This window comes from Sapajus apella, unplaced genomic scaffold (assembly GCF_009761245.1).
Source record: "Sapajus apella isolate SASKATOON/1434 unplaced genomic scaffold, GSC_monkey_1.0 scaffold27, whole genome shotgun sequence".
Classification (NCBI taxonomy): Eukaryota; Metazoa; Chordata; class Mammalia; order Primates; family Cebidae; genus Sapajus; species Sapajus apella.
In genome coordinates this window covers 16,027,437-16,046,001 of record NW_022436967.1, presented here as the reverse complement: position 1 = coordinate 16,046,001, position 18,565 = coordinate 16,027,437, and the positions used below count along the sequence as shown (strand labels likewise).

General features: G+C 35.4%; 1 protein-coding gene and 1 pseudogene across 4 annotated transcripts in view; both read left to right on the top strand.

Moving 5' to 3' along the window:
• Positions 1 to 18,565, top strand: part of SPATA5 (spermatogenesis associated 5) — a 310,845-nt gene that overhangs the window by 72,452 nt on the left and 219,828 nt on the right. For 3 of the 4 annotated variants that reach the window (XM_032292360.1, XM_032292359.1, XM_032292362.1), the window contains exon 11: positions 13,267 to 13,476. The exons of the other annotated variant lie outside the window; for it this stretch is intronic. In XM_032292360.1, coding sequence (XP_032148251.1) covers positions 13,267 to 13,476 — 210 coding nt within the window. The remainder of the gene's footprint in view (positions 1 to 13,266; positions 13,477 to 18,565) is intronic. 4 annotated transcript variants of the gene reach the window in all.
• On the top strand, positions 6,404 to 8,696 carry LOC116560742 (annotated as a pseudogene).

The following is an 18,565-nucleotide window of genomic DNA, read 5'->3' as shown; positions in this document are numbered from 1 at the left end:
GTCCTAGTGATATGCACATACACAACAAATAGTCCTTTCATTTGGTTATTAATTACTATGCCTCAAATTTTCAAGAAAAGTAATCAAAACTCATTTAAACAATTTTACTATTAAAAGTGATTTCTTCTAATTTTGGGGCATTTGGTTATGTAGTACTCCATATGATTGACTTAAAATTCACTTAAGAAACTTGTTAAACATATGCCTAGCTCCTGGGCTTGGGGGTCAATCAGTAGAATTCCCCTTTGTCTTTTTCATATTTCTTTATCTTTCCCAGTTCTGCTACGCCATGGTAAGACTTGCAGGAGTTACTAGTTTTCTTAAATATTCAAAGCATTTGCCGATGATTGTAGGGAACAAGGAATTTGGTAAATTAGAAAAAGCAAAATATTTTAATGAGGTATGAAGAATTTTGTAGGTGAGTTTTATGCCATTTTCATGGATCTGAGTCTTAGTTTTTGTTACTTTTTTTAAGTTTCTATTTTTTATGAGTTTTTTTTTTTTTTCTTGTTCATCTGATGAAAGTAGGTAGTTTTTTAAAACCTCATTTGGTAAATGGTTAACCATTTTTAAGGTGAATTAAGACATATATTTTTGTAATCTAAGGGAAGTTATTTGAATAATTTATTATATTTTTAAGGTTTGACTTCATGCATAGCCAGATCTAAGGATAATGCATAGTAAACTTATTAAAGTGTGATTGTAATGTAATGATATTTTAGAAATTGAGCTAGATTTTAATATAACTATTAAACTGATTATTGAAATCTATAGAGTTTGAAAAAAAATTGCCTTTAAGTTGATAATATTTTTCATGTTTTTTCAGGTGTCTGTATTTTTTAAACTTGAATAATTCCCATCTTAATGTCTTTGCTTATTAAATATGAGGTATAGGAACATCTAGCTCTCTGAGCTTTTATATGTTTGGTGAGGTTCTCAATGTTATTTACTAAAGAGCAACAAATCCCCTGAGGTTAGATGCCCAATTAGTGGCCCAGTTTTGGTGTATAGTTTCTTATTCTTTCTAATCTAGTTTTTTAGCTTCCTGTACTCTCACCTGTGAAATTGTTAGATGTTTTTAACCTAAGCTTACTTATGGAAAATGGAAATAAAACAGAAAAAAGGAAAACCTGAGAAAAGAGAAGCAAAGACCTCTTTGAATACTCAGCCCCTCCCTCTCTCCCTGTGCATAGTGCCTCTCCACATTTTCACTTGCTTCCATAATCTGTCTGCTTTTCATTGCTTTTTAGAGTCCTTGAGTGATTTTTGTATTTTGTCCTACATTTTTCTTTTTAATCAACAGGAGAGAGCCCATGGTTGCCTTATGGCACTGTACTGAAACTGGAACTTTGACTTCTTCTTCTTTATTTTTTTTTTAAATATTCATAGAATGTGACTTTACAGCATGGGAATTTTTTTTTCTTCACTATATAAAGCTAATGAATGGCTTTTACTCATTTTCATTTAGTTCTAAGAACTGCTTCCTAATCTTGCTTTATCTCTATTAAAGAAGCATTTGGAAATTTATAATTTGGTGGTTGGTTTTCCCAACTTTTTCTTTCTTTCAATATGTAGAATCTTTAGTAATTTGGTACATTTATGATTTCTAAACAAAACATGTATCTTTTGAACATTTTAATCATTGAAAAGTTAACATATGAACCCCCAGAGAATTTGGAACAGGTGCCAACCCATTTGCCACTGCCTGACTTCTTGTCCTTACATTGGGAGTTGCTGGCATGAAAAAACAAAATGAAAAGTACTCTTTGTCATGGCATTTTCTCTAAAAGAACACTTTCAAAAGAATTTTTGTCCCTGGCAGTATAAAACTTGGCACCCAACAAGCAAGAGGATCTTGACTCACAGATGTATAAAAACATTGTCAGTCCCCCTCGAGCTACGGAATTCTTCTCTCATAGTAATTTGTCTGATGTCTGTAGCTCAGTTCTTAATTTTTATTTTGCCTTCCTTGGAATTTGTTCATAAAGGTATTTTTTTTCTATTTATTTTTAACCTGATCAATTTCCTTGGTTTCTATGGGTGTACAGTTTGAATTTTTGTTGTTGTTTTATTTTGTTTTGGGTGTTTGGCTATGAAGAACTAACTATAGGATGTTTGTCAGGGACATGTTCCTTGGGAAATTTATCTCACTTCTCTGTGCTTGTTTGACAGGTGTTCCTGCACTTCTAACTTTAATTCAAAAAGTTATAAAGCCATATGTGAGCAGCTGTTCACTGTTTTCATTAGGGCAAAATAAGATCGGATGCAAATGTTATCAAGAATGATTTAGGTTAGATTGTAAGAGTAATTTAGACTAGATTTTGGGAATAAGTTTATGGTAGTTATATTGCAAGTTACTAAAAGGAGAGTTCTAGAATAAAAAAGAATTTAAAGTGTAAAGTAGTATTTGTTGAAAGATGAAAGGTATTGAAAGATGAGATACTGTCTGAATGTAGATTAGTGAAACAGCTAGTTTTTGAATTCCTCTTCTAGTTCAAGGATTTTATGATTTCATGGTGGTGTTTATCCTTCCCTACAGACTAACTTTTCCCATGACTTCCTATGCTTTAGGACTCTTCTGTGCAATAATAAGCTTTTTTTTTTTTTTTTTTTTTTTTGAGATGGAGTTTCACTCTGTTGCCCAGACTGGAGTGCAGTGGCACGCTCCCAGCTCACTCCAAACCTTCACCTTTCAGGTTCAAACGATTCTCCTGCCTCAGCCTCCTGAGTAGCTAGGATTACAGGCATGTGCCATCATGCCCGGCTAAATTTTTTTCTGTATTTTTAGTTGAGGTTTTGCCATGCTGTAATGTAATAATTTAAATGAATTTAAAAAAAAATTCATTTATTTGTGAATTACTATCCTAGCCATAGAAAGAGTAATCATTTATTTGGCTTTTAGGTACTAAAATCAAAATGCAAAATTGGTTTGTGTTTAGTTTAGTTTTAAGTGATCAGTCCAAAAAAAAAAAAAAGTGAAGATACTTAAATATTGCTCATGAAATTAAAAATGTAATGGCTTAACTTTTTCAGTAGTCCTCCAAAATATGTTTATAATAATCTCGCAAACATTTGAATAAAATATCTAGTATTTATTAAATATTGACCGCATGCCAGGTAAAGTACAATTAATTTAATGTATACTTCCTGTTTAATTATCACAATTATCCTCAGACCTTAGACTTTATTATCCCCATATTACAGAAGAAGAAAAAGTTTAGAGAGTTGAAATAAATTAACCAAAGCCACATAGTAAGTAGTGGGTCTGAGATTTGAACCCAAGACCATTTTTTTTAAACCAAGTTCTAAATTTTATAAGATATTTAATAAATCAAAAAAGTATGAAGTTAGAATGTAAAATTATGAATATGTTAGGATCTCAGTTAAAGCACACACACACATGCATGTATGTGTGTTTGCATTTGGAAAGGCTAGAAGGTCGTATAGCAAAATAGTAACAATGGTTACTTTTAGCTGTGGGGATAGAGATAATTCTTACATTCTCCTTTATAATTTCTTTTAGGCTATGCTTCTTATATCTGGTATTCTCATAATCAGCAAGGTGGGAATTGCTGCTATTTTTAGATTCTAAAAACTTGACATCTTACGCATATGCAATTTTCAAATCTGTCTTTGCTGTCTTATTTGAGAATAGTAAAGCTATTTTTTAGTAGTTTTTGTAAAGTCAAATATTTTATATATTGAGGCAGAGATGATCTCTTTTAGGATGCTTTTCTTATTTCTCTTTCCAGATTAAAGATTTTTTGGACATTATCGCACTCATCTTTGTACCCCTACAGTCTCTAGGACAAATCTAGCACATAGAAGACATTTCTGAAAATTGATTGAATTTATTTCACTTGTAACTTTTAACCACACTACAATAGTTGGAAAGAATAAATGGATTACAGTTGTAATAACAAAGGAAACTTAGGTTAAGAAAAATCCCTAGATTAGTGAATCAGTGATTTCTGTAACTTTGTCACCTAGTTCTACTAGATGAATGGGTGGTTCACTGACAACATTGGGATCCATCAAGGCTTTTGTTTTGTTTTGTTTTGGCTGAACCTCTTAACTCCCCATCTGCATCATGCTTTTTTTTTTTTTCTTGACCACAGCTTCTAGGATCTTAGTCTGCTTTCTTGTCCTCATGCTTTTATACACACACACACACACACACACACACACACACGTATGTATGTCATGTGATAAAAGTAATGCACTTTCACTGTAGAAAATTTTCATAATACCAAAAATTATTAATATAGGAATTGCTTATATTCCTACCACTTTAACAATTTTTAATATTTTGGTATAATTCCTTTTAGTATTTCAAAACTGTGTATGTGTGTTTGTGTGTGTGTGTGTGTGTGTGTGTGTGTGTGTGTGTGTGTGTTGCCTTTTTTTTTGAGACGGCGTTTCACTGTTGGCATCCAGGTTGGAGTTCAGTGCTGGCATGGCATGATCTTGGCTCACCGCAACGTTCTCCCAGATTCAAGCGATTCTCCTGCCTCAGCTCCTGAGTAGCTGGGATTACAGGCACCTGCCACCACGCCCAGCTAGTTTTTATATTTTTCACCATGTTGGCCAAACTGGTCTTGAACTCCTGACCTGTGTGTATGTGTTTTAATTGGCATTATAATGCATTATAAGCTTTATATTCTGCTTTTTTTATTACATAAATTTACAGAAAATATAAAATATCTTCTAAAATCTGTTTAATTTCTATATGATTGTCCATTCTTTGGGTATTCTATGATTCATTTAATAGTTGTTTGACGTTTAGCATTGAGGTTGTTTCTAGGTTCTTTCCTGTCATACAGAGTGTTGTGCCATGAATCTTTGAAGAAAAAATCTTTTTGTATTTCCTGAACTGTTTTGGGAGGATAGCCTAGGAAGTAACATTATTAGGTAAAAGTGTATGAACTTATAAAATATGTTGCCAAGTACATTTGATAAATACTTTGATTTTTTTTCTTCTACCGGTGTGTGACAGCGTTGTCTCTTTCTATATCACTGGCCTTGAGAAGTTCTTATTTTACTCTTTGCTAATTTTATAAACTGAAAACAGCTTTTTGCTATTTTAATTTGGGTGTTTGGCTTTAATTAGTAGAATTGAGCTTTTTTCCCCAGCAGTTTGATTTTGCATTTTTTTGGTATCCATTCCCTCTTATAGTCCATACTTGTAACAGTACCCTTCCCAAGCTAGTTATTTAAACTTTTTTTTAAAAAAGTAACTTTAATGATATTTTAAATGGACTCTTTTCTCTTTGAGCTTTTTTTTTTTTAACTTTCTTTTCCCTTTCTTTGAAGGCTTTTAATTCTTACCTATGAGATAGATAACAATCTAATTACATGACAAACAGTCTTCACCAAGAAGCCAGAATCTTACATTTATAGTTCACTGTTGCCATCTGAGACATAAGTAGAACTTCAGTTACTCTGTTTTACTTTCCATTAAGTGTACTTAATGCTCTTCTTAACCTCCTCTACTCCTTCTTTAATGATAGCCCTTCTGCCAACACATGGATCTTCATAGACTATAAGCATCACTTGATTGATGTTTTTCATTTACATTTTAGAGAACTTCTGTAATAGGTAAAAGCTCTCTTAGTGCGTGTCTCACAGAGAGATTATCCGACTAGGAAATGTTCCTCTTTGGGCGTTTTCTTATATTTCTTCCTGTCTTCAAAATAATTCAGATTATTTAATTTATTTTAATCTTTGCTATTAAATGCCAGTAGCACAAAGTCTTGATATAGACAACTGTCTTAAACAATCCAGGAGAGGGGAATAATTATGAAATGTCTACAGAATATGTATTTATTCTGGTAACTCTGCATTGGAGATTCTTAAATTGAGAGAGGGAACTTCCTCCACCAGTTAGTAATGAAATGCAGAAGTGAAGGTGAATATCTTATACCTATAATATTTAGTTCTAACTCTTTGCTACTGTCTCTAGGAGAGTTGGCATATAGAAATATCTGGAGAGTTGCACATTTTAATAAATTATTTACCTTTTCCACACAGGCCTTGATAGTCATATAAATTCAGTTTTACATGTGGAAAGTGTTGGGTCATTGAGAAAGATTGAGGGCTTATGTAGCTCTTACATGTGCCCCCAAGGAGCAGTTCTCTTCCAAGTACAAGTGCATTACATTTAGACTAGATAAGAAACATTGGGAAAAATAGTGAAATTGTTTCACGTGAAACTGTTAAACTTATAGACCAAGTTCTAAATCTTCTGATGTAGTTCGAAATTTGATACCATGTCTCTTGCTCAGAGGTGTCCAATCTTTTGGCTTCTCTTGTCCACGTTGGAAGAATTATTGTCTTTGGCCACACATAAAATGGCCACACCGAGCAAGATGGCAGCCCCTGAGCCAATAGGGTATGATTTCTATTTGATTACCTACCACCAGCTACCCAATAGTGTACTGCCTTCTTGCTTCTGGTCGACTTGAACAGATGCCGAGTCATCATAGATCTAAGTACTCTCATTCGCCAGAGCTTTGACTTCAGTACTGGGACCTTTACCCGGAGTGGGGACTCCTGTCCCCACTGTGAGTGCACACCTGGTGAGAGACAACGACTGCCTCAGAGTTAAATTAGAGAGGAGTTGTTGAGAATTCTATAGTTACCGGTAATGGTGACAGCTCATTTATCACTTAGAAAAGCAAAGAAACAGGCATTTAAGTTAGAGGAGGTTGAAGAAACTGAACCAGATTACAAATATTAAAAGAAGCATTGGAAGAGGAAAGAGAACAATAACGACAATGAGAAAGTCTTGGATCTGGACCCAAATGAGATCAGACTGTCACAGATCAGACTGTCAGGGAAAAAGAAAAGAGAGAAAAAAAGCAAAGCAACCTGTGACACAGTGGGTTATGATAACAAAGAGACCAAAAGAAAATCACCAAAGAAAAAGGAGAAATATGAATATAAAAAAATAAAGGCCAGGAATCCCAAGTCTCCTAAAGTACAGGCAGTAAAAGACTGGGCCAATCAGAGATGTAGTTCTCCAAAAGGGTCTGCTAAAAACAGCTTTGTTAAAGCCAAAAGGAAAGGTGGTATAAGCATTTGGTCAAAGGAGAGTCCTAGTTCCTCCTTGGAGTCTGAGTCTTATCATGAATCAATAGTGATGGTGCCAGCAAAGTCACTTTAGAGGCCAGAAACTCCTCAGAGAAATTACCAAGTTATCAAAAGAAGGACCCTCTACCAAAAATACAACTGCAGACAAACTGGCTACAAAACCTGGCTTTAGCCTTACCCCCAGCAAAGGGAAGACCTCTGGAACATCATCTTCTAGTTCAGATTCTGATTCAGAGTCAGATGACCAGTGCTTGATGTCATCGAGCTCCCCGGAGTGTGCTGCGGGCTTCTTAAAGACAGGAGGCCTTTTTGCAGGAAGAGGTTGTCCAGGCCCAGGGCTGTCATCACAGACTGCAGGTGCTGCTGGATGGAAGCGTTCTGGCTCAAAAGGTGGTAGACAGGCTCCTGGTGCTTTTGCCAATGTGTCTGTCCCCACTAGTTTAGGAAGAGGATAGGGCAGAGGAGAAAACCTTTTTTCTTGGAAGGGAGCTAAGGGACGGAGCATGTGAGGGAGAGGTCAAGGACGAGGGCATCCTGTCTCTTGTGTTGTAAATAGAAGCACTGACAACCAGAGGCAACAGCAATTAAATGAAGTGATAAAAGATTTATCTACTGTTATCCAGAATCCGGTAGAGACGCACAAGAAGTACTATGGTCTGTTACCACTGTTTGCAGCTGCCCCTAATGTTGGAGAAAAGATTGCATTTAAGCTTTTGGAACTAACATCCAGTTATTCTCCTGATTTTTCTGACTACAAGGAAGCAAAAATATTAAGCCACAATCCGGAGACCCAGAAAGTAGATACAGAAATTTTTTCATCCTTACTTGCCTTGAGAGATCCTGGGAAATTTGATTTGGTATCACAATGAAAATGGAACTAAGGTAGTGGAATACTCTGTGATGCAGGAGAGCAAGATCACTGTATTTTGGAGAGAGCTGATTTATCCAAGACTGATTATTGAATCTCCAAGTAACACATCAAGTACAGAACCTGTCTGAATATGACCTCTCCACCTTATAGTTTATGAATGTCTTGTTTGTGAAAGTGGCTATAACCTGAACTTTTTATTACAAGAGGATTTGAACCTTGCAGGGATTTTTTTGTTTTCTTCATTTTACTGTGTAGGAAACAATCTACCTTATAATTTAAAATGACATGGGTGTTGGTTTTGTAGACCTTTTTTTTTTTTGTCAGGTTTAATTTCAGTTAACAAAATGTAAAATATGACATTCCCTGCAGACGTTGTTGTATACCAATATGTATGGTTTCTTCTCTTTTTAAAATGTTTTTGACCATGAAGTAGCAGTCGTCAGTAGTTTATAATACCAAGAATGTGCTGTATATCTTATCTCATTAAGTTTTAAGTAACATTTAAAAATACTAAAGCATGTTACTTGATCTAATTTTTTAGCATTTGAGTTGTTCCATTAAATGGAGCATCTTGTAAATTTCAATATTTTATACTTGGACTTGTTAAGAGTTAAAGGGTAGTTGGATTTGTCGCAGACAATGAGTTAAGGAATCCTTTCACTTTTTTCCCAGCTTTATTTTGTTTTATTTTATTTTTGAGATGGAGTCTTGCACGGTCACCCAGGCTGAAGTGCAGTGGCGTGATCTCGGCTCACTGCAATCTCTGCCTCATGAGTTCAAGCAATTCTTCTGCCTCAGCCTCCCAAGTAGCTGGGACTACAGGTGTGCGCCACCACACCCAGCTAATTTTTTTATATTTTTAGTAGAGACGGGGTTTCACTATGTTGGCCAGGATGGTCTCAATCTCCTGACCTCGTGATCCGCCTGCCTTCATCTCCCAAAGAGCTGGGATTACAGGTGTGAGCCACCGCGCCCACCTGGCTGAGTATGCTGGAGTGAGGATCTTGAAAAGAAACTTCCTTTTCTGTTATTCGCTACAAAGGTAAAATGGCCAAATATATGCTGTGAAAATTGGTTTCTTTTAACAAAATATCATATCCCCCCTTCAGCTGTATACATTTTTAAATTATATTGAACTAAAAAAAATACACTAACTTGAACTATAGCTGATGAGTTAAAAAATACAAAAAAATCTCAATGTTTTAACAAACTTTACGAATTTGTGTTGGGCTGCAGGTTGGACAAGCTTGGTCTATGGATTACTTGTACAATACAATTGAATTGATTTCTATAGTATTTTGAAGAGTGTGACACTGGTTTTTAAAGTTTGTACTGTACTTAGGTTATAAAGCAATATGAGTAAAGTACTTTATATGTGAGAGCTTACGTGCTCTAATGAATACTTTTATTAAGAAGGAGTTATGCTTATGATGGAATATTCATTACAACATGGGGTCTGTACGTACTTGCAAAGAAATTAAGGGTAGAGAATGCATCACTCAGTCCCCAGATAATCTTTCCGTTCATATGGATTAATTCGTCATCACATAGTCCGTATTTGTCTACCGCATATCCCATTGCTACCTTATGTATTATGTTCCTTAGTTCCCAAACATGTTCCCTTCTTTCTATTCATGTAACTTCTAATTGCTTATTTTTCCAAGTCTGAATCCTGAATATTACCTTGATTCCATTTTCTTTTTCACCACCCCCTCCAAATGTAGTTTTAACTTTTTCCTGTTTCTTATTCTACTCTCAGAACCCGCAACTTTAGCTCTGAAGTATCTTTCCAGTGAATTTTCGTTATCTGCATGTTTACTCTAGTTCAATCTTTTTTCTTCTTCTGATATTTATGCCATTAATTGATCTCTCTAATGAATCTTGTCAGAGGAGTCCTCCAGAAGGACATATCAGACCATATTGCCTTCTAAATTAAAAAACCTTCAAAGACTTCCAAGTATGTACAAAGAGCTATCTTGAATTCCTTCATCTGGTCTTCAGGGTGCTATGCCATGTGACTTCAACTTTTCTTTATTTCCTTCCCTCCAATATTTTTTCTCTTATCCTTTCTATACTTCTTACCCTCTGAGCCTTCTGTCATTTTTTTGGCCTGTACCTAGCCATTTCCCTGTTCTTGCATTTCCAAATCTCATCTACAGTATCCTTTTATTTTTGAGATGCAGTCTCGCACTGTCACCCAGGCTGTAGCGCAGTGGCCCGATCTCAGCTCACTGCAACCTCTGCCTCATGAGTTCAAGCAATTCTCCTGCCTCAGCCTCAGGGTTGGCTTTCAGGTTTGTCTTCCAGCTAGAAGTAATCTTTTCTTCTTGGGAACTCCCAAAGGCCTTTTTTGTTTGTTATTGTACTTAGTATCCTTTCTGTTGTACTGTGGTTGTTCATGATTATTGGTAGTTACAGTTGTTACGTCCTTCAACGGTGTGAATTCCTGTCCCATTCTTCGATTTCTTTTGTTTGTTTTCTGGTATGCATATATTCTTTTTTTTTTTTTTTAAAAAAAAGAAAAAGAATACAGGAAAGGAAGAAAGAGGAAGAGGAAGAGGGAGAGAGAACAGGGGTGTTGCTTTATTGCCCGGGCTAGAATGCAGTCTAAAACTGGGTATGCCTGTAATTGTGTTTAATAATAGAGACATAAAAAAAAATGAGGGAATAAAATAATTAACAAGCAGCCAACCAATATTTCATTTAAACCTGTAAATACGTGTGATGTAGTACTGATAGGAGTGTATATTTTGTGTATTTAAAGTGGAGAGTTCTATGAATGTTAATTAAGTCTACTTGTTCCAGATCTGAGTTCAAGTCCTGGATATCGATGTTAACATTCTGTCTCATTGATCTATCTAATATTGATGTTGAAGTCTCCCGCTATTATTGTGTGGGGGTCCAAGTCTCTTTGTAAGTCTTATATATCTGGGTATTTCTGTATTGGGTGCATATATGTTTAGGGTCTTTAGCTCTTCTTGTTACATTGATCCTTTTATCTTTATGTAATATCCTACTTTGCTTCTTTTGATCTTTATTGCTTTGAAATCTATTTTATCAGCAAAAATTGCAACTCCTGCTTTCTATTTATTTATTTTAGCTCTCCATTTGGTTGGTAAATTTTTCACCATCCCTTTGTTTTGAGTCTTTATGTATCCTTGCATGTGAGATGGATCTGGATGTAGCATACCAATGGGTCTTGGCTTTTTTTGCCTGTCTGTGTCTTTCGATTGGGGGATTTAGTCGATTTAAATTTAAAATTAATAACAATATATGTGTGTTTGATACTGTCATTTAATGTTAGCTGGCTGTTTTGCCCGTTAGTTGATGCAATTTCTTAAATATGTTGATGTTCTTTATTTTTTGGTATTTTTTAGAAAGGCTGATACTAGTTGTTCCTTTCTATTTGTAGTGGTTCTTTCAAAAGCTCTTGTAAAGCAGGCCTGGTGGTGATGAAATCTCTGAGTGCTTGCTTGTTCACAAAAGATTTTATTTTTCCTTAGCTTATGAAGCTTAGTTTGGCTGGATGTAAAATTCTGGGTTGCAAGTTTTTTTCTTTAAGGATGTTGAATATTGGCCCCCACTCTCTTCTGGCTTGTAGGGTTTCTACTGAGAGATCTGCTGTGAGTCTGATGGGCTTCCCTTTATGGGTAACCTGACCTTTCTCTCTGGCTGCCCTCAGTATTTTCTCTTTCATTTCAACCCTGGTGAATCTGGCAATTATGTGCCTTGAGGTTGGCCTTCTTGAGGAATATTTTTGTGGTGTTCTCTGTATTTCCTGGAGTTGAATATTGTCCTGCCTTGCTAGGTTGGGAAAGTTTTCCTGAATAATATCCTGAAGCGTATTTTCCAGCTTGGATTGATTCTCTTCGTCACATTCAGGTACACCTATCAAACGTAGATTAGGTCTTTTCACATAGTCCCATATTTCTTGGAGACTTTGCTCGTTCTTTTTTATCCTTTTTTCTCTAATCTTGTCTTTTTGTTTTATTTCATGAAGTTGGTCTTCGACCTCTGATATCTTTTCTTCTACTTGATCAATTCGGCTGTTAAAACTTGTGCATAGTTCGCAAAATTCTCGTGTTGTATTTTTCAGCTCCATTAATTCACTTATATTCCTCTCTAAATTGTGTATTCTTGTTAACATTTCGTCAAACCTTTTTTCAAAGTTCTTAGTTTCTTTGCATTGGGTTAGAACAAGTTCTTTTAATTCCCAGAAGTTTCTTATCATCCACTTTTTAAAGCCAGCTTCTGCTAATGGAACACAGCCTTTCTCCATCAGGCCTTGTTCTGTTTCTGATGAGGAACTGTGATCCCCTGTAGAGGGAGAGGCGTTCTGAGTTTGGGTATTCTCAGCCTTTTTAGGCTGTTTTCTTCCCTTCGTTATAAATTTATCCATCTGTGGTCTTTATAATTACCGTCTTTATAGTTGGGTTTCTGAATGGACGTCCAACTTGTTGATTCCCGGCGCTAGAATCTGAGCAACCCACTGCTCCGGCCAAAACAGCGGCTTTAAGATTGATGGTGCTTTTCTGACTCTGCACCAAGAACCGCCACACCAAGGCAGCGGCAAAACCGCCTCACCGGCCTCAAGAGTCACGCTGGCGACAGGTGGGGCTCCTCCGCTGGGAATCTCCTGGTGTGTGAGCAACAAAAATTGATCTGAAAGTGTGGCGTCCTCTCGTTCTCTGCTCTTTCAGTGGGAGCTGCAATCCCGAGCTGCTAGTGATCAGCCATCTTGGATCTCTCTTAAGAATATATGATATGCATATATTCTTAAGACATGTTATGTAAAGAGCTGTCTTGTTCTGGGGGTATTTCTTAGTTGAGAAAAATAAAATCTTGGAGATATTTTATTTATATGCCAAAGATAAAAGTGGTTGTGTTCCATAAATGTCTACAAAAATATACTTGGAAGTAGTTTTGCTAAAAAAGAAGTGTAAGAAATTAGATATATAGATGACCTTGGATGACTGACTCAAACCACTTTCAGACAGGTGAAATGTAACTTCTAAGTCTTTCTAGAAGGTTAGACTTAATGGTATGTTCAATTGTTTAAACAGTTATTTTTACAAGACTTACAAACAGAATTTTTTTTTTAGTATTTTTACAGTACGCAGTTAACATTTTATGTACTCCTAATTTACTTCTGCATATTCTTGGAATTTTTAAAAGGATTTTCCTGATTCTTAAATGGTTCTATTCTTTTTTGCATGACTTCTGTTAATGATATGTTTTATCTTTTTTTTAGTTCTCTGTTTGTCCTGGCAAAACTTACATTTGGAAAATGTCCTATTTTTCAGGTATCCTGGTCAGATATAGGAGGACTGGAAAATATCAAACTGAAGTTGAAACAGGCTGTGGAATGGCCCTTAAAACATCCAGAGTCTTTCATTCGAATGGGTATTCAGCCACCTAAAGGAGTTCTTCTGTATGGGCCACCTGGGTGTTCTAAAACAATGATAGCAAAGGCTTTGGCCAATGAGAGTGGACTGAATTTTCTAGCTATAAAGGTAGGATGTTAAATTTTTTAATGGCTACTCTTTCTCTTGGCCTCTGCCGACTCCCATCCTCTGACTCCTGTCTTGGAGAATGAATAAAGGCATCTTAAGGAGCAGTGATACTTTTTTAAAATTTGTTGTTGATGGCAATATAATATAGGGAGATGAGAGATAAGAAATAAATCAGTGCACGTAATCAGCAAATCATGGTGGACCTTCTGAAGACTGCTTTATTTTGTTGTTTGATCCTGATATTTCTTATATCCATGTGTAAAAGAAATTTTTTTTTTGTTTCTACATTTTTAATTATAGACTTTTGTTTAATCAGGACTTAAAAGATAAATATGATAGTGAATTCAATATTTATATACATAGAATTTTGAAATAAATAAGACACTTGTTATGGTACACTAAATTCTTTTAAAAAATTTTCCAATCAGAAAGTGTATGTGCCTTGTTTTTATTCTGAGCCACACACACACGTTTTATTTGTTCATTGCTCTGCCCTCATTAACTGGTATAGATAATCTTTCTTGATATGTAGTTGTACATTTACTTTAGGACCAGATATTTTATATAGCATTATGATATATCCAGGCACTTAACCCACAAAATCTTAAATCAATTTCTGTGGACTAGATCACAAGAGTATGTACCTAAATAGATTAACTGTCACTTCATTTCAGAAAAGGTACATTTCAGAAAAGGTACATCATCTATTTTGGTATTATCAGGGAGTTTTTTTGCATAACAGTGCATTTTCTATCTTAGAACATTTAAGTCATTGGTAGTTTGCAAGCATAAAACTTAACTTCAGAGTAATTTGTCAACTTTTGGCCTTAAGATTTATATGGAATGATACTTAAGTGTGATTAAGCTCTTTGTTCTTTAAGAGTCAGTATCTTCAACATACTTTCTATTATCTTCTAGAAGATACTGGAGCGTAAAGATGGGGAAGGAGACCATTTACAGCATGATCACAACTACCTTTTTAAAGGTTGCAGGTTTATTTGTTATTGTTTTTGAGACACGATCTCACTCTATGGCTCAGGCCAAAGTGTAGTGGCATGATTATAGCTCACTGTAACCTCAAATTCTTGGGCTCAAGTTATCCTCCTGCCTCAGCCTCCTGAGCAGCTAGGATTATAGGTGGTGTGTACCATCACACCAGCTAACTTTTTAACATTTTTGTAGAGACAGGGTCTCACTTTGATGCTCAGGCTAGTCTCAAACTCCTGGCCTCAAGCAGCCCTCCCACCTTAGCATTCCAAAGTACTGGGATTGTAGGAGTGAGCTATTGCACACAGCCAAGGTTGCGATTTTAAGGGTTGAGGTAATGAATGATTTTGAAATTTTCTAGGACATCTTGATTTTTCCTGGTCCTTTCCTTTTATCTTGTAGTAATGGGGATGGCTGTTTACTGGCATTTTCTAGTCTTTTTACTGTCATCTCCATTTTTCTGGTTTTACCTTGTATATTCTACAGTTGTATATTCATAGTATGAGAAATTTTCTTGTCTACTGGAAGTCTAAAACTTACTTGAGAATGTGTGAGCCAAGTTCTCATCAAATAAGTTTTAGGCTTGACTCTCAAGAGCACGCTTATTTTCTTACAAGCTAATATCTTACTTTTTTTGTGATCCATGGTAACAATTCAGATACTACTAAGACTGCTCTCTGGACTATCCTAGAATTACTTAGAAATATATTTATTATCTTTTTTGAACATAACCATTTCATAACCTTAGACAATTTCACTTTTACTCTTTTATTCACTATGAGGAAATTGTAAATGATTCTTTAAAAGGTTTAAATTGTACACTATTCATATAAAATAACCAGGCAGACGTTCATTTATTTAAGCTTTTTCATTAGCTTTTACATCAGAGACAGAAAAGCTACATGATCTTAACAAATTATCTTGATCAAGTCAGTTCGTAACTCAGAAATTATGTGTTCTAGTTACTAATTTTTATTTAGTGTGGATTTTTATTCAGTTTAGAATTTAGTGTAGTTCAACAGTATTATTCAGTTTTTGAATCTGTGTGGAGATACTTAATAAACGATGGGTTTTTAATTTTCAGATTGAATATCCCTTATCGAAATGTTTTGGACCTGAAGTGTTTAGATTTTGACTTTTTTTGCGTTTTGAAATATTTGCATTATACTTCCCAGTTGAGCATCCCTAATCTGAAAACTTGAAATCTAAAATGGTGAAGTGAGCGTTTTCTTTGAATCAAAACGTTTTGAATTTTGGAGCATTTTGGATTGTTAGATTTAGGGATGCTCAGCATGTGCTATTATTTCAACTTTCCTATATGTTTAAATTTTTTAAAATACAAAGTTGGGAACATGAAAGTGATTTGCCTTCTGCTAGCATTTTCATTGGTCCTTTTATTTTAGTCTATTCAGCGTTTGTGAGGAAAGTTTTAAAGTAGCAATACTGTTTAAAAGTAGCTTATGGATGAGAAAATGAAGCCAAAGAAGTTGGGAATTCATATTCTATTCTCTTTTTATTGAGACAGAGTCTTGCTCTCTCACCCATGCTGGAGTGCAGTGGCAAGATCTTGGCTCACTGCAATCTGCATCTCCCGGGTTCAAGTGATTCTCATGCCTCAGCCTCCCAAGTAGTTGGGATTAGAGGCACGCACCACCACACCCGACTAATTTTTTGTATTTTTAGTAGAGACAGAGTTTTGCCATGTTGCCCAGACTGGTCTCAAACTCCTGAGCTCAGGCAGTTGCCCACCTTGCCTTCCTAAGGTGCTAGGATTACAGGCATGAGCCACTGTGCCCGGCCCTATTCTCTTTAATTTTAACTCTCTGTGCAAAAAAAAAGTTGGCAACATTTTTTTCAACCTACATGTTTAGTTTCAACCTGTATGTTTGTTTCCTACAGGATATAAATGTTACAATTTAGTTTGAGATTTTGAAAGAGCAAGTCTTACACATTTTGAAAGTGATCAGAAAAAAAGTAGACATATACTAGAATTCTCTAGCCAGTTAGGAAACCCAGGTGTTTTAGATATTTTGAAAGGAAAAACTCCTTATCACTTTTCACAATGGTAATTACTTTTAATCTGCAAGATATTTTGATAGGTTTAAATTTTTTCCTCTAAGTTTATGAAAGAAGCTTTTAGCTTCCCTTATGTATCTTTTCTCAACAGGGATTTAAAGATATGTACTGTACTCAGGGTGGAGATTTCATCTTGGCTTGTGTGGGCTCTTATTACCCTGTGGCATATATATGTGTTTTTGTGTAGACTGTGACATTTGACATATTGCGTAAGTTTAGTTTGTTATCTGGGTCAATTACATAAATACTTTCCAGTTGAAATTTCCTCTCTGCTTCTGTTTTGCTTTTGTCTGGAGTGATAGAATAGATTAATTGCCTTGGGGAAGCTGCATTGCTTTAGCATATGAAGAACTGTCACTGATTATGGAAGAAGGGTGGTTGGGCCTCTGACAGGGATTTTCAGCAAATCCTTTATTAATTATTAATTATACTGGTGAATACAGGAATGTATGAGCTTAGTATATCATTGACTTTTTGGGAAATTTTCTTCTCTATGCTTGTCTCAGAGAGGAATTGTATAAAATAGATTTCTTTTCCAGAAAAACCTGTGGTTTATTCAAAGTAGTCCGCAATTCAAATTAAATTTGGTGGTCCCCAATTTAAGATGGATTTACTTAACAAGTTTTTGACTTTATGATGGTGTGAAAGTGATATGCACTCTGTGGAAATCATACTTCGAACTTTAATCTTTTACTGAGCTAGTGATATGCAGTACAGTATTCCCTTGTGATGCTGGGCAGCGACAGTGAGCCACAGCTCACGGTCAGCCATGTGATCATGAGCATACACAGCCAACACTCTACAGTGTACCGTGATGCCAGATGATTTTGATCAGCCGTAGGCCAGTGTAAGCATTTTGAGTATGTTTAAGGTCAGCTAAGCTAAAATATGATGTTCAGTAGGTTAGGTGTATTAAATGCTTTTCGACTTAGTATATTTTCAATTTATGATGAGTTTATCAGGACATAACCCCACTGTAAATTGAGGAGCATCTGTAATTATTGTTCGTTATTTAACTAGATATATTAATATTCTCTTATCAAAGGTACAAGATAATCTGAAATTTAAAAATTCCAAGTTCATCTTAGGCTTCTGTTTTTAAATTTTGTAGACTATTCTGCAAATCATACAGCTTTTATACACATATTGCATGGAAAACTGCGTGGCTACCTCTTTTAATTACAGAATGCTTTAAGATTACAAATAGGGATAATGATTTTAAGAAGGTTAAATGGCTTTTCCATGGTCTAAGTGGTGGTGATGGCACTGAAATTTAGTCTCAGAACTTTCTGACTCAAGAGTCTGAGCTCTTAACTACTGTATTATATGCTCTTCCATTTTCCTTTTTGTTTTTTTTTAAAATAAAACTAGTGTCCAGTGGCTTTTTCATTAATTACACAAAGTTACCAGGGAAGGTAGTTTAAGTAATTTCTGTAGGGTAGCTTCAGAGAAGTGGAAAGATGTTTCTGGGAACTGGTTTGAAAAATAATTTTGTTTCTCTAGGACAAAGAAAACAGAAAAAAAACATGGCTTTGGTCTAGGAGTATAAGTTGGTTGAGTTAATAGAAAAGAGCAATCATGGCCAAAGATACAGGAAACCGTTGAATGAAATAGAAGTGCCTGGAAAAAGACTGATGGTGGGATAATGTGGAGCCTAAAATTTACTTACATAATTTGTGCCCTTGATATTGAGTACGTCACAATGAAAAGAACACTAAGCTGGGATTCACATAGCTTGGATTTACTTCCTAACCTTAGCACTTTTTAGCTTTGCAACCTTAACCAACTTCTGTAAGTCTCATTGTTTTTCATCTAGAAAAGTATGATAACATTTGTACATTTATAAGCTATGGAGAGCATTAAATTTAAAAAGGAAAATGAAAAAGTTTTAGGGGGCATAACACTCCATCCTTGAGTATGGGCTTCTTTCCAAAGAATTTAATATGGAAAGAGTGGGGGGGAAAGAGCTACTGTACAATGGTGAAACCTGACAAGTCGTACCACAGCCAAGTGATCAAGGTTAACA